Source organism: Saccostrea echinata, unplaced genomic scaffold (genome assembly GCF_033153115.1).
Source record: "Saccostrea echinata isolate AGI-Se365-2 ecotype Australia unplaced genomic scaffold, CSIRO_AGI_Sech_v1 ptg000029l, whole genome shotgun sequence".
NCBI lineage: Eukaryota > Metazoa > Mollusca > Bivalvia > Ostreida > Ostreidae > Saccostrea > Saccostrea echinata.
The window spans coordinates 37481506-37496521 of NW_026889778.1; the positions used below are offsets into that span (position 1 = coordinate 37481506).

The 15016-nt window shown below is 31.8% G+C and overlaps 1 protein-coding gene across 3 annotated transcripts; it reads left to right on the forward strand.

Annotated features, from left to right (window-relative positions):
* Nucleotides 1-3227: 3227 nt before the first annotated feature.
* On the forward strand, nucleotides 3228-14572 carry LOC133194798 (uncharacterized). 3 transcript variants are annotated; one of them, XM_061330709.1, is made up of 5 exons: nucleotides 3228-3341; nucleotides 11387-11565; nucleotides 11833-11925; nucleotides 12283-12342; nucleotides 12836-14572. In XM_061330709.1, the coding sequence occupies exons 1-5, from the start codon at nucleotides 3280-3282 to the stop codon at nucleotides 13297-13299; spliced, it is 858 nt and encodes a 285-aa protein (XP_061186693.1). In that variant the 5' UTR covers nucleotides 3228-3279; the 3' UTR covers nucleotides 13300-14572. The 3 variants fall into 3 exon arrangements, with proteins under 3 accessions (XP_061186693.1, XP_061186691.1, XP_061186692.1); XM_061330707.1 differs by having other exon boundaries at nucleotides 11833-12342; XM_061330708.1 differs by lacking the exon at nucleotides 3228-3341 and adding an exon at nucleotides 8751-8914 and having other exon boundaries at nucleotides 11833-12342.
* The last annotated feature ends 444 nt before the right edge of the window (nucleotides 14573-15016 follow it).

The following is a 15016-nucleotide window of genomic DNA, read 5'->3' on the forward strand; positions in this document are numbered from 1 at the left end:
TCCCTTATTTATGGACCAATTTCTCTGAAAATTGGATGGGTTGCTTCTCAAATGTGTGTTCACAAAACCGTATCTCAGATTTTTGATATCTAGCTTAGTTTTGGAATTATTGAGGGAAATGTTAAATTAGGCTAATAAATTGGTAACATTGAAGGACAAATGGCTGTAACTTTTGAATTAGAAGATTTATCAAAAATCTGAGATACGGTTTTTAAGTTCAATCTTTAGTCTACCTTGAGGTAAAATGACCACTTTGAGGGGTTAAATACAAAAAAGTTGATTTATAAAATATTTAAGCACTAAAATTTACATTAATATTTAAATAATTTTTGAATAAGTTATTAATTAAAGTTTAAATTAGGATAATTAAATAGTAAATTTAACAAGCTTTCAAATGATACATACTTTTATTATGTTATCTTTGATAATGAAAGAATTACATGCCAATTAAATTCTGGCATTTGGAAACCTTTGGTGTATCCTTAAAAGTACTCAAAAGCTGCAATGTTAGAACTATCTTTAATTTGGGTTGCTTTTTTGATAGCTCATAGTACATATATATGCATAGTCAAATACTTGCGACTTTTTTTTTATTTCTTACAAAAAACATTTTTTGTGAAAAACTGCACATAAATAGCTTTATCGAGCTATTTTGAATAGCATGATAAAGCTATTATAGCTATTTCAAGCTATATAGCTAAATCAAGAGATTGTACTGGACCCGTAGAGTACTTGAAAGGAATAGTGAATTATGCTATAACTATAAAAACACTTCCTTTGTATTACTGAACATTTGTTAAAGGGTTCAGAAATTTCCAGTAAAACCGGGTAAGGGGAACATCATCACATCAAGTAATTAAGTTTACCAACATTAAAATAAAATTCTCTAAAAAGATTGGTAACTTACATGTCAACATCATTATTATGCATGTAGACGTAATTATTTTGCATGTTGACATACTTTTCTCGCATGTTAACATAACTTATCTTGCATGTAGGGGGCAGAAATATGCCACCATACACCATAGTTTACAAACATTAAAATTAGATTCTCTAAAAAGATTGGTAACTTGCATGTCAACAAAATTATCATGCAAGTAAACATAATTATTTTGCATGTTGACATACTTTTCTCCTATGTTAATATAATTTATCTTGCATTTAGTGGGCGGAAATATGCCACCATACTATTAGAACCAAAGGTTAATAAACAAAAAAAGTATCACGGTTGCAAATGTGTGGTTATAAAGAAACATACAAATGTTTATGCATGTCGCAAATACAGCCAATGATCAGTTAAACATTCCTGCTGGAACAATAATAGAATCCTATTGATGACGCAAACGTATTTTCTTTTGATCAACAAAACGCAAAGGTGACCCCAAAATACAAATCGGTACCTCTGGATTAAACATCTTCCATTCTGTCTGAGAAAGAAAAAAGATATTTTTTAAATATTTATAAACAAAAACAGTAATGTCTTTGCAAACAATTTATCAGAACTGGGCAAGTGTAATTTTTATCGTCATTCAATTATCACTCAAGATGATAAACCAGTTAAATCACAACCATACCGTACTTCTCCAAAGGCTAAGAGAGAAATTGAAAAACAAATAAATGAGATGCTCAAATATGACATAATTAAAGAGAGTACTTCATAATTCGCGTCACCAGTTGTTTTACTCAAAACGCCAAACAGAGAATATAGATTTGCAATTGATTTTTGAAAAATTAAACTCACTGACCCCGGTTCAAACAGTGCGACTAGAAGATGTTTTTGATGCAATTGGACAAAATAAAGCAAAAATATTTTCTACTTTGGATTTGGCTTCAGGTTATTGGCAAGTCGCATTAGATGAAAACACAAAACCGCGTTCATTACGCGTGATAATTGATATCAATTCACAGGAATGCCTTTTGGTAGTGTAAATGCCCCTGCACTTTTCAAATGCTCATGAATATGGTTCTAAAATGCTTTGTTTGGTTTATATCGATGGCATCATTGTATGGTCAGATACTTTAGAAAATCATTTGAAACATCTTTATTTGGTTTTTGACCCTTTACGACAAGCAAACCCGACTTTAAAACCAATGAAATGTTATTTGCAAAACCAGAGGTCACATATTTGGGTCATATAATACCTACAGATGGAATAAAAGTCGACCCATCGAAAACTGACGCGGTTTAATCATTCCGTTGCCACAAAATCAGCATGATATCCGAAGATTTCTGGGAATGGCAAATTATTATCGGAAGTTTGTAAAAGTGTATTCAAAAATCGCATTGCATGCCTTTAAATAGGTTATTAACTAAAGACTAACTCCTTTTAAATGGACCAAAGATTGTCAAATTACTTTTGATATGCTGAAACAAGCCTTAACAACGACATCAGTCTTAGCCTATCCAGATTTTCAAAAACCATTTAGTTTATCATGTGACGTACGTATCGGGAATGGCTATAGGATATTTGATGTCTCAAATAGGAGATGATAATTAAGAACATGTAATTGCATACGGAGGAAGAACTCTGAATAAATATGAAAAAAGTATATTCCGTGATCGAACATTAAGTGTTTTCCTTAGTATCAGCAATAACGTACTTTCATGTATACTTGTCAAACAATATTTTTTTAACACCGACCACAAGGCATTAAATTGGTCAAAACAATCAAACACACGAATGCGAGATTAATAAGATGGGCATTAAAATTCAATTCCAAGAATATTCCATTGAAGTAAAAGATCTACCAGAAATAAAACACCAGAATTGTGATGCACTGTCTATAAGGCCTTATTCAAAACACACGGACACTCCCGAAACAAATAATAATGTAATCCTATATCATTCCGTAAATTAAACGCCATTATACTTTAAGGTAAAATTTTTCATTAAATTCCTATTTTATATTAAACTTCAAGTATAAGAGAAATTTAATCAAATTTAATTTAATTAAACGCTATACGAGGGGTAATCAAAAATTTCGCGAACTAATTGAATTACTTCCTTAAAAGAAATAAAATGAGGTTTTAGTGTTCATTATTTTTTTTAAAGTAGTCCTCTCCGATTTTAATGCACAGCCCATGCGCGAATCACGTGATCCAGGCGGTCACGTGACATGCTCCGTAGCGGGCTGTTCACGGAAGATAAGAGATTTTTCCGAGTCTTATATTTCTTACCATGCAAGTTATTCTTTATAACAAGAACAGACCATCTGTCAGAAATGGCCAAATCTCGGCAATAGGATGAGTGAATAAGGATATCCCTTCCCAGAATTAGCATGATGACCATCAAATCCCGAGTCCTCTGTCCCAGGAGCATCGTTTATCCAATGTGGAAAAAGTATGGGCGCCTTAGCTTCTTTTTTTTAATATCTCATATGTCTAAAGTCTAAAGTAAACGATATTTTAGGAATTTAATAATTATATTATTGTTCAGATATTCAACTATTTTTCTAATTGTAACTTGGTGATCTTTCAAAACAAATTGCTCAATTAATGACACATCTTTTTACCGGCTTGCATTAGCAAGAACAAACATCATTTTTAACCATTTCCCTGCCTTCACTAAAACAATCTTCTGAAAACTCTTTGATCTTCATAAATCTTGTACAAATTATCATATTCAACAGCAAAGGAATTTCCGAGATATAAGTTTAACTTTACAGCCGTTCGTTTTGACGTCACAAACGCAGAGCTAAACATTATATAACATGTGCTATTTATAGAACAAGTGTTTGACTATATGTGTGCCAAATTCATTCTGATCTGAATTGTGGTTTTGTAAATATAGAGATAATTCGCGAACTTTTTGATCACCCCTCGTATTTTGTGCAGTGTCTGCATGAGATAATGGAGGTTACACTTATATTTCCGAATTACAATCAGCAACATACAGTATTATGCCATATATTTATGAAGAAATGTAAAAATAGCGTTATGATTTTTAAACAATCATTAAAAAGGTTTCTCGCAATTACACAATCATACCATACAAGATTCTTACTTCTATAAATAGCCAGCAATTTCCACTATCGATCAATGACGTCATTTGTAAAATATGACGTCAGCTGAAAACGAAAATGTCTCGTCAATGTAAACATGGGGAAATGCAAAGAATTTTCTACCCCTGTGAAACAAATGATTGTTGACAAATATCTGTTAGGACAAAAATATGCAGCAATAGGCCGTGAGTTGAACATTCCTCGGAACAGTGTGTATGCAGTTGTACAACGCTATTTAGCTAGAGGTTCGGTGGAAAAGTCCCAAAGAAGTGGCAGAAAACGAAAGATGGACGACCGCGAAACTACGAAACTTCTAAGAGTTGTAAAAAACCAAACGTACTGTTCCGTTAGCTGGCATTACCGATATTATCAATCAGGGTAGGCATTCTCATGTTTCACAGAGAACAGTCAAGAGACGATTGTATTCATGAAAATAATTATCATAGGAGAATTAGGAAAGAAGGTCCGTATTCGCGACGAGAACCGCAATAAAACGTGTGACGTGGGCAAGAGGAAAGAGATTGTGGAGAGTTGAAGGATAATGGGATAGAGTGATATTCACAGATGAATGTTAGGTAAGAATAGGAGAAAGTAACCGTGTGTATGTATGGAGACGTCCGGTGAAGAATGGATGCCCGAGTGTTTATGTCCTGGTCCGCCAGTCAAAGTAAGTTTGATGATCTGGGGATGCATAACTTGACATGGTGTAGGGACAATTTGTGTCTAAGATGGTAATATCATTGCACAAAAATACATAGACATACTTGATTCAGAACTTTGGCCCTCTGTAGCTCGGCATTTTCCAACAAACAATTTTAATTTTCAAGGTGACAGCGCGCCCGTTCATCGGGCCCGGATTGTTACTGAATTTAAGCAGAAAAATGCCATTAACTGGATGACATGGCCAGCACAATTACCCGATTGTAATATAAAAGAAAACTGTTGACCGTTGTTATTAAAAAATAAATTGAGGCAACGAATTTTAAATATAAACAATGCTTCGGACCTGGAACGTGAAATTCGCCATATTTGGACAGCCATCCAAACAACCTACGTACAAGACTTGTAGTCAGTGCCAAGGGCAATATTACAAAATATTAAGGTAAGTTTTATTATTTTATTATCAATATTTAGTGTCCTGTTATGGCTATAACATTCCCTGTAGCTCATCTGTTTACGTCAATTTACGTGACGTCGCCGACGTTTGTTCATAAATATATGGCACAATACTGTTCCTTGGAAATGAAATGAATGACACTCTATCCGAAATGGAAAAACAAAATAGCAATGTTGGAAACCAGAATGACAAAAGTAAAGAAAAACGACAATATTGTCCCTATTTTAAACTCATGTACAAATATTTACAAGATAGCACGCTTCCAAATGACCTAAAGAGAACGAAAGCAATACTGTATGAAGGTAATCAATATACATTGGTACACGACATCTTGAATTACATTTTTCAACCAAGGTCAAAGAATAAATTAAAACCAGAAGCAATAATTACTTATTTAATAATTATTATTAAATAAGTGGCTTGTCCCTAGTCACTGTTGTTACTATTAAATTCTGGAGGAAGTGGGAAGGTTTTTCTCTCTTGTTACACATGTCGATGACAGGATAATTAAGAAAAAACGGAGGAGAAAAATGTTATTATTTTACGGTTGCACTGTTTACATGTATAATTGTTTGTTTTTGCATGTGCTTGTTATCAACAAAGTAACAGCTACTTCAATAAAGTTTCTGAACTAATAATGCAGGAAAAAATGACTCAAAATTTATGGAAGATACATCGTGTTAGCACATAGTTATATTACCCTTACAAAGCTGAGTAAACATTTTACTCAGTTTAATTTTTTGATAAACTCACCAAATTTTTTGATACTGTATAGTCATTTCTTAAGTATTTTATGCTACAAACAACAGCTTGAAAATTACAATTAATTTGGAAGAAATTTTTTCTCTGCTGACACAGTAAAGCATTTAAAAAAATAGGGAGGGGGGTATTTTTTTAAAAAAAATTCTATCAAAGTTCTTTTTGTTTTTGAAATAAAACATGGCAATAATTTAATTTTGATTATTTAGAAAAAAAAAACTGGGATTTAATTCTACAAGTGGTAATCCAACTTATACCAATAGCTCCCTTTCTAAGGAGGAAATTCTTCAAAATCATATTTCAGTTTTGAATGTTTTTAATATTCCCAAAAACCAAAAATGAATTTGAACTACCATATCTATACTGGATTCCAAAACTTCCTAAAAATCCTTACAAAGATACATAGCGGGTTCCAGTAAATGTTCTACCAAGCCTCTTTCTTTACTCCTCACTAAGATATTAACAGTAGTGAAAGAGAAACTTCAAGAGTACTGTGCAACAATATATTTGAGAAGTGATGTAAATCAGATGTGGATACTAAAAAATTCCAAGGAACTTTTGGAACATTTGAAATCACAAAATTTTACCAAAATCAACAACATAAAACTTGAAACTTTTCAACTCTATGTACAACAATTCCCCACGATAAATTAAAGTCCAGACTTTCTGACTTCGTTGACAGCTGCTTTTTCAATAAAAATGGAACTCGTAAATTTACTTTCCTTGTCATTGGTCATTTGCAAAATTATTTTGTTAAAAAACAATCTGATTGTACACACAAGTACTCTGAAGTTGAAATTAAAAAGATGCTCGTGTTTCTGATTGACAATATCTATGTGGTTTTTGGAGACCAGGTCTTTCAACAATCTATTGGAATTCCCATGGGTACCAATTGCGCCCCGTTATTAGCAGACCTTTTTTGTATTCATATGAAGTAGAATTTGTTCAAAATCTTTTACGTGAAAAGAAGATAACACTTGCTGTGACCTTCAATTCAACATTTAGATATATCGACGACGTATTGTCAATTAACAATGGTTATTTCCATTCTTTTGTCGACACGATATATCCCGGTGAGCTTGAGATAAAAGATACCACAGAGTCTGACACATCTGTTTCATATTTGGATATTTTATTGGAAAAAGACGTTAATGGTAATCTAACAACAAAGCTTTATGATAAACGTGATGACTTTAACTTTTCAATCGTCAACTCCCCTACCTATGCAGCAATATACCCTTATGACCTACATACGGGGTTTATGTCTCTCAGTTGATTGATACGCCAGAGCATGCTCTACGTATGAACAATTTCTAAAACGAGGAAAGTTATTGACAAACAAATTGATGAAACAAGAATATCAGCAGTCTCGTTTAAAGTCATCATTTCGTAAGTTCTATGGTCGATACAATGACCTTGTCAGCAAATACAATCTATCATTAAGTCAAATGCTGACTGACGTTTTTCATATTAAGTGTTAGGCTATTATTTACACACTGAATTGTCGGCGGATTTTTCCGTAATTTCCCGATCATGACAAAGAGCACACGGCGGGTGTGACCGGTCGGCAGGGGATGCTCACTCCTCCATAGCACCTGATACCACCTCTGATGTCTTAGAGGTCCGTGTTTCCTCTGCTCCTATTATTAATGTTTAACGGATTTTGAGTTCGAATACTGTTCGTTATCTCCACATATTTCATGTATATGTACAGATACATTGTCTTTACATCCCGTTGAAAAAGATCTGTCTTATTTATTAAATGTTTCGTTGAATAAAGGTGTCGACCTTGTGGAACAGTGAGAAACCTTTTTTTTTCAAATGTGAAAAAGCGGAAGGAGTTACGTCATCGACAGTGATATTTTTGTGATAAGTTTTCAATCTGGGTTAAGCGTACTTATTTGAAGTTGAACTGTTTAAATTTGTGATTGTTTTTGATGTGTTATTTTTACTGCAATTATTGTTATCTATTCTAAGAAGTTTTGCCGACTCCACCAAGGTACAATGCCTTGGCATTGATGTATATGTAAATTTTGTATACATATTTTTTGAGTTTTCCCCTACTATATTGACTTATTGTTTAATAGAATTGTGTATAAAATATTTTCTTCATGTGTATGTCTAATCTTATTTTGGATATTTTATTGTGTGTTTCAGCCATCTGAAATTAACGATGGCTGATAGTAGAAACTCGCACTAAAGTGACGTCACAATGAAGCAACAGAGACGTTGATAACAACATAACGATAGGGCAGGGAGAAATTCAAACATTGAGTGTATTTTTGCTGCTTTTAAACATGAAAATGTATGCGTAAATATAAGGATTGTTTTTAAGTTTTGTGTGAGTTATTGGTGGGTAAATCACACAGACTTGCACGTGGGCATATTTTTTTCATGAAATATGCCTATGTCACAAGTCTGTGTGATTCTTTTAAACAATAAAATGCTTTCTTTGGTTGTAAGTACGGGAATTGATGTTGAAGCTGTTGCAGACAATATACATAACCCGCGTAAGGTTTATTTAAGAAATGAAGGAGATAATATTCATTGGATGTAAATATACACCAATAACTCAAAATAAACTTAAAATCATTCTTTAAATGTCTTTTTTCTATGTATTTTCATTACTTTCTAACAAATTCTTAACTAATATAAATGCAACTTAAAATAATTGTGATCTTGTTTTATCTCCCGTTTTATAAATTTTACTAATAAATTCCTTTTCACAACTGTCACACATTAAAAAATGCGCAGTGCTTTCTTAAGTTGCACTTGAATTAACTGTTGAAGCGTGATTATCCAGATGTTGTATATGCACCGTTACACACAATGTGTGTACGTCAACAAAATGCATTAATTAGTCATGCATTTAACTGTTTTAAACTTAAAGAGGATATATTTTCATTTCTGTTCAATGTGTGAAAATGATAAATTCTCTTAGTGTGCGAAATATGCAAGAACTCTGCAATATAAATGTTCTGATTTGTCTGGAAAAGTTTGGGAGGAGGAAAGTATGAATTTGCTGACAAAGTGCAGGTAAATTTGTTTTGATGTTTATGTAAAATATGGTAGATACTAGTGTGCGTAAGAACGTTAAGGAAAATTAAGTTTGAGAAACAAATTAACCCAAAAATAAATCCTAAATTAATAACTCTTGTTATTTACATATAAAATGATATTATTTTAATGACACCTATCTTCTTGCTCGAGAGTTTTTTTTCCTCAAATCATGCTTTTGTACGATTGTTTATGAACACGTTTCTTGTATAATTCCCTCATGTAATAAATTTCAAGAAGTCAAACAACTACTTATAGTTATATATTCTTGTATGTTACTTATAATTGTGTACTTTTGTTTAAATCCCATTCTAAATGTCATTGTATATCATATTTAATAAATAAGCCGACAAAATAATCAACTGATCTTATTTTCAAGATATGTTTATTACCTAAGGCGATTCCTAAAACGTTCAATCAGTTGTCAATTTCTGTGCAGTTTATTTTCGTCGTACAACCTTGTGATATCATTTTTTTTCACAAATACACTCTGTATTCCATTGCAATATGTATCTTTAATCGCACTTTAATCTCTCTCTCTCTCTCTCTCTCTCTCTCTCTCAAATATCAAGTTATTATTGTGAAATTATTATCATAATGTTTAAAGAAATATTTAATGATAATAATTTCACAATTATCTTTGATGGATAGAATACATGAGGTTGAAAGTAGAATATGGATTTGAGGAAATATTCTTGTAAGGGGTTGAATTAATTAAGTTCACTCAATACAATTGAAGAAATAATATTGAGATAGGGCCAAATAGGGAACATTTTTTTAATATTAATCAGAGATATATGACTAACTTCTGATCATAACAATAAGAAAATATACTAGTTACAACGTATCTGTACATGTACGTATAGTTTATCCACAATTACATACTGAGTTTTTAAAAGTTCACTTATTTCGCTAACACCAACATCAATGGTACATGACGTACAGTATAAGTAAGTCGTCATAGTTGTGAAAAAATAATAAATGTATGATACAATAGCAAAAATGAGAGGCATAAACATATGTACAAACATACAATGAGAAAAGAAAAGAACGGGATGGTGACATGTAAATTATGGAAGACAGACAATGGCAATATTCATTTCCGTGTATTTTAATTTGCAAACAAATGCCAAAATACTTCTTCTATAAAAAAAAAACAGTAATCTCTTGAAATTATATGATATCTAAAGCATTCATAATTATGTTTTTCTACATATGTTAATCTCTTCTTCCAGCTTCGTTTCATAAGACATATGGGTGAAATGGTTACGTGAACCAACCTGACCCTGCTTTTCTTCAAGAAAGATTTCAAAAATATATTTTTTTACTTTTCAATATAGTTTTTCTTCATTTATTGTTACCCCACCCTAGACACAATAAGTCATGACTTAATTCCAGATCTATTCTCAAGTTAAATTGTGTCCCTTATTAAATTGTGCCTTATATGTCCACACTCTAATATCCTAGAGGTCATGGTTCGAACGCTTGAATATGTACTACTTTAGGATGACTGCATGCTTATAAGAGTATTCTTGCTATTTTATTAGAAGACTTTTTTTTGTTGATTTGTTTTCTATATACTTCTATGTAAACTTTTATACCTAACAGGGGCCTTATCCTAACCCCAGTACGATGATTCGAACTGAAATGAACAATACCTGAAGATGTTTGCATATTAATATTAATCTTTGTGTTGTTGATTGAGACAATTTAGATTTAGTTTAATATATTTCTATGTAAATATTTGACCCATATTGTGGTCCCATCTTATCCTTAGGGCAAGTAATTTGAACAAATCTGAGTTTGCACTTCCTAAGGATACCTGCATATTAATATAACTAATCATAGCACTGCTATATCTGAGAATAAGATTTTTAAAAGATCTTTTCCTATTCATTCCATTGCATAACTTTGAATCCCCATTGTGATCATTTTGCCCCCAACTCCATCTTTCTTTCTCTCCCCAAATGAATAAAATTGAGTTCTTGCTTACTTCCGAAATTAAAAAAAAAAAACTATTTCAACCAGAAGCTAGCTGGTGCCTTAATTTTGAAGGTCACTTTTAATCCTAATCATAACACTTAATTTATGAAGTGACGTATGTTTACTTTTTTCTGTTTTCAGGGGGATCAATATATAGGGTCGAATGTGCGTTTACAGTTTGATTAACAATAAAAGTTGCTTAACTATTATTTTTATGAAACTTCAGGATACTCCATTTTCAGATGTTTTGCATAACTTTACATTATGTGTTCAATGAGACATGTATAATATGTTCAATTACGGTTTCAAAAATGTATCCTCTCCTACTTGATTTTTTTTTTTTTTTTTTTTTTTTTTTTTTTTGAAAGAATGTGGAAATCTATTTATCTATTTTATATTTTTATTTTTTATCTAACTTTTTATCTGCATTTCAAACCATCTTAAACCTTTAAACTTACCATATTGCAGAATAGTACCATCATGTGGAGGTCTTCTTTTATTGCCGGTAGTTTTCTATCTTATCATGGTTCTCCTTTTCCGGGATTCTAGAAATACTGTCACAGTGATTCAAGAACAATCATGTGACATTGAAATGTTATCAGTATTGAAAGAAAGAGAAATGGCTCTTTATCAAAAGTATTATGGAGGTAGGTAAATGGGGGATATTGTACAAAAATATCATTAAAACTCATCTTTTGACATTTTAAACCATTTTCTACGCGAAAACGTAATGACAGGAAGATTTAAAAATAGTGAAAATTATGTAATGTTTAATATTGAAATAAATTAAACCCAAGGAATTAAATATTAGTAATTAAAACTAAAAATATATAACCCTTTGTTAGAAATATCTTTCATGTTTGTTATTGATGGCATATAATATTCCATGTGATTGCTTTTTCAATTCCATTTAGATATCCAAGCCATAGGCGGAGGCGACTGGACATTTAAATCAACTCGACAGTGCCTAAATATAAATTCTGAATTCTACAAACGTTCAATAGATGGTAGAAAACAGCTTATTCCAATGTGTAACAGCAGTAATGTATCTATTAACGCCGTGACAAATTTCAACCAATCGCTTCCGGTGTTTGAATTTCCAAACAGATGCATTAACTTAATCATTTTCAAATTTTGTTCTGGTGAAGGAGTTGTACCGAACATAATACACTACATTTGGTTTGGAATACAAAATTTTGAGCTTATTCATTTCGTTAGTTTCTATAGTGCTTATAAAAAGCAAAAGCCTTGTTTAATTTTACTCTTTTCTGATTTTTTACCATTTGGTGACTTGTGGGATCTTTTACTCACTGTTATTCCCAATATAATTCATATTAGAGTTTCAGCTCCATTATATATCTCAGGAAGACGTATTTCGTGGGTGCAACATAAATCAGATATAGTTCGACTCCTTATTTTGAAAGGTAAGACCACAAGCATCATAGATATAACTTATTAAATTGAAAATTATCATTATTTATTAAAAGCAAGATTTCAAGATTTCATAATCCAGACACGCACGACGAAAAAACTTTCCATTTTCTATCCGACTTGAGAGAAAAAAAATTAAAATGCAAGGAGATGTTACAAATTCGACAGGCAATTCAGGATAGTAAAAAAATGCATTTGAACTACCCTTTAAAAAATCAAGGCAATTAAATTTTGTTTTAAAATTGCAATGTTCATCTAATTTTGTCTTGTATTTGATCATTTTTTAAAAACTTTACCGAAAGATTCAAGATTTTTTATCTACAATTTTTTCTTAGTTATGCTTAAAGTAGATTATGATATTCCTATAAAGGTTAAACCCTTACTCTTTAAGTTTAATTCTTTTCTGTGAAATATTTCAGGAATACAGAAGTTGGAGGGGAAAACAATTTCGATATACTGATAACATATTATTATACAATGTTTTAGAGTATGGTGGCATATATTGTGATACAGATCAAATAATCCTAAGATCACTAAATGTCTTCAGAAACAATGAATGTACAATGGGCAATGCGCATGATGGTTCCCTTGGAAGTGCATTAATTCTGGCAGCAAAGAACTCCCAATTTATAAATAAATGGATCGAAAGTTACATATCTTATGATCCAGCGAAGTGGGGAGACAACTCGGTGACTATGGCAATGAAGCTCGCCAAAGAGAATAAGGATTTAATTCAGGTTCAAGATCATCATTGCGTTTTCTTTCCACACGCAATGATTTTGTATAACCAGAATTACAAATGGTCTCACAGTTACGGGCTACATGTCTATAAACTTGGTCATATAGAAGAATTAAAAAGGCTGAACTTCACAAATATACGACGGCTAAACAGTACAATAGGTGCTGTATTTCGGTACATTTTGTACGGGGACAAAGAGATGTGTGAATAAATACCAAAGGTGTTATATGAGTTTTTGTAGAAAGATACGAATGTGAAAGACACAATACATGTAGAATTTCGCAATTTCTTAAAGTTACGATAAATGAAAATGAGTTAAGACAGCCTCTTGGAGTCAGATCTATTATGACGTCATAATTTTTTACCGTACTTTATAGGTATTATTAAATTATGTAGAAAGTGAAACATGTTCACGATATTCAATTTGAAATCATACTAAAAGTAATCTGGATACCTATATTCAATCTAATTTATAAAAAAGAAGTCAAGAACAAACAAATTACCGTTCTCTGAGAAACAGTATGCAACCAGGATAATTTTGATTTGTGTGATATGAAAAAAGTCCCAAATTTATAGATGATTTTTTTTATTGTAAAAAGACAGTTCATCATTTTGTTGTATTTACCGAAAAATTTATGCTGCGGTACATCATATGATTTAAACCAGATATGAGAATTTAGCATCATAAACATTTACTGGATCTTGTCCGTAAAGTCCAAATATTTATGCTGAAATGGGGAATCAAAATTTATGAAAATAAAACTGAAAAAAAACTTATTTTTAAAGAAAAATACTTAATGTGCATGCATTGTTGTTGTTAATCTTTTTTTTTTACTTTTACATTAAGGGTCATTCTTACATTAATGTTTACATAAGGTGCACTTCAGCCTTTGGTTAAGATGAGCTACGAAAATTAATACGAATAAAAGTGTCACCTCTCACATATAACAGCATACTTTAGTGTTCCTTTGAAGGTAAATTGAATGTGGTTAAGTTTTTGAGATACAATGTACAAAATAGCTTCTTGAAATAAGTGTATTTCTTTTTAAAATGTACATCTTGACCTAACAAAATGAGTGACAACAGACGCTTTTTGAGCTGTACATGTTAATCGTGAGAGATACTTGAAGTACAATGTAAGGAGACGTGTGGGAAGTCACAAGACTCTCACACTAATCATTAGGTTCAAATATGGTCCCTGAAATAAACTTTGCTCTTTATAAGTATTTATCATATGTTAGCAGTAAATGATTTAATTCCTCATTCCGTACATATTGATAAAATACATGTGCATTGTGTTCAGCAATACGATTATATCTTTGCATTAAGCTCTGTAACTTAGGATCTTTTACCTTTGCTAAAAAAGAGTTATATATAAAAAGGCTTTAAAATCATGCTCAAAATTAAAAAGGAAGTTATGTCTAATTGCCATAATGTCAGTATTAACCTTCATTTATTTGATCATATAATCGTTCCTATTCTTGTATATGTTGTGAAATTGGTGGGGTGAGACTTGGGGGTGGTGGGGTGGTGGAGGGCCTAGCCGTTTTGGCTTCCAAAATTAAGAATAGAGATATTACCATGGACATAACGTTTAAGAAATTGTAATGCGAAACACTGCACATTAAATACTGCAAGGCTATTCCTGGTGTGCATAGACAATTTACATATTTCAGTTCTCTCTGAAGTTGGACGATTTTCCATTGTATTATTAAATTATTCAAGCCATGATAAAATATCGATTTCGACTTGTAACAATGCATCCATTTTTCATCTTACTCAGGAAAGGATATCCGGTGTTGAAGAGCATTTTCCTTCAACATAAACCATCATGGTTTGCATCCATCCAAACAATGTTGACTCAGTTATCCGAATTCAAAAACATTGACACATTAAAACAAAGTCCCAATTCATTTAAAAAGAAGTCA

Coding starts and splice junctions, on each gene's coding strand:
- LOC133194798 (XM_061330707.1), top strand. CDS start 3,280: ATGATGACCATCAAATCCCGAGTCCTCTGTCCCAGGAGCATCGTTTAT. Junction 11,566..11,832: donor TTATCAAAAGTATTATGGAG/GTAGGTAAATGG, acceptor AATTCCATTTAG/ATATCCAAGCCATAGGCGGA. Junction 12,343..12,835: donor TCGACTCCTTATTTTGAAAG/GTAAGACCACAA, acceptor ACAATGTTTTAG/AGTATGGTGGCATATATTGT.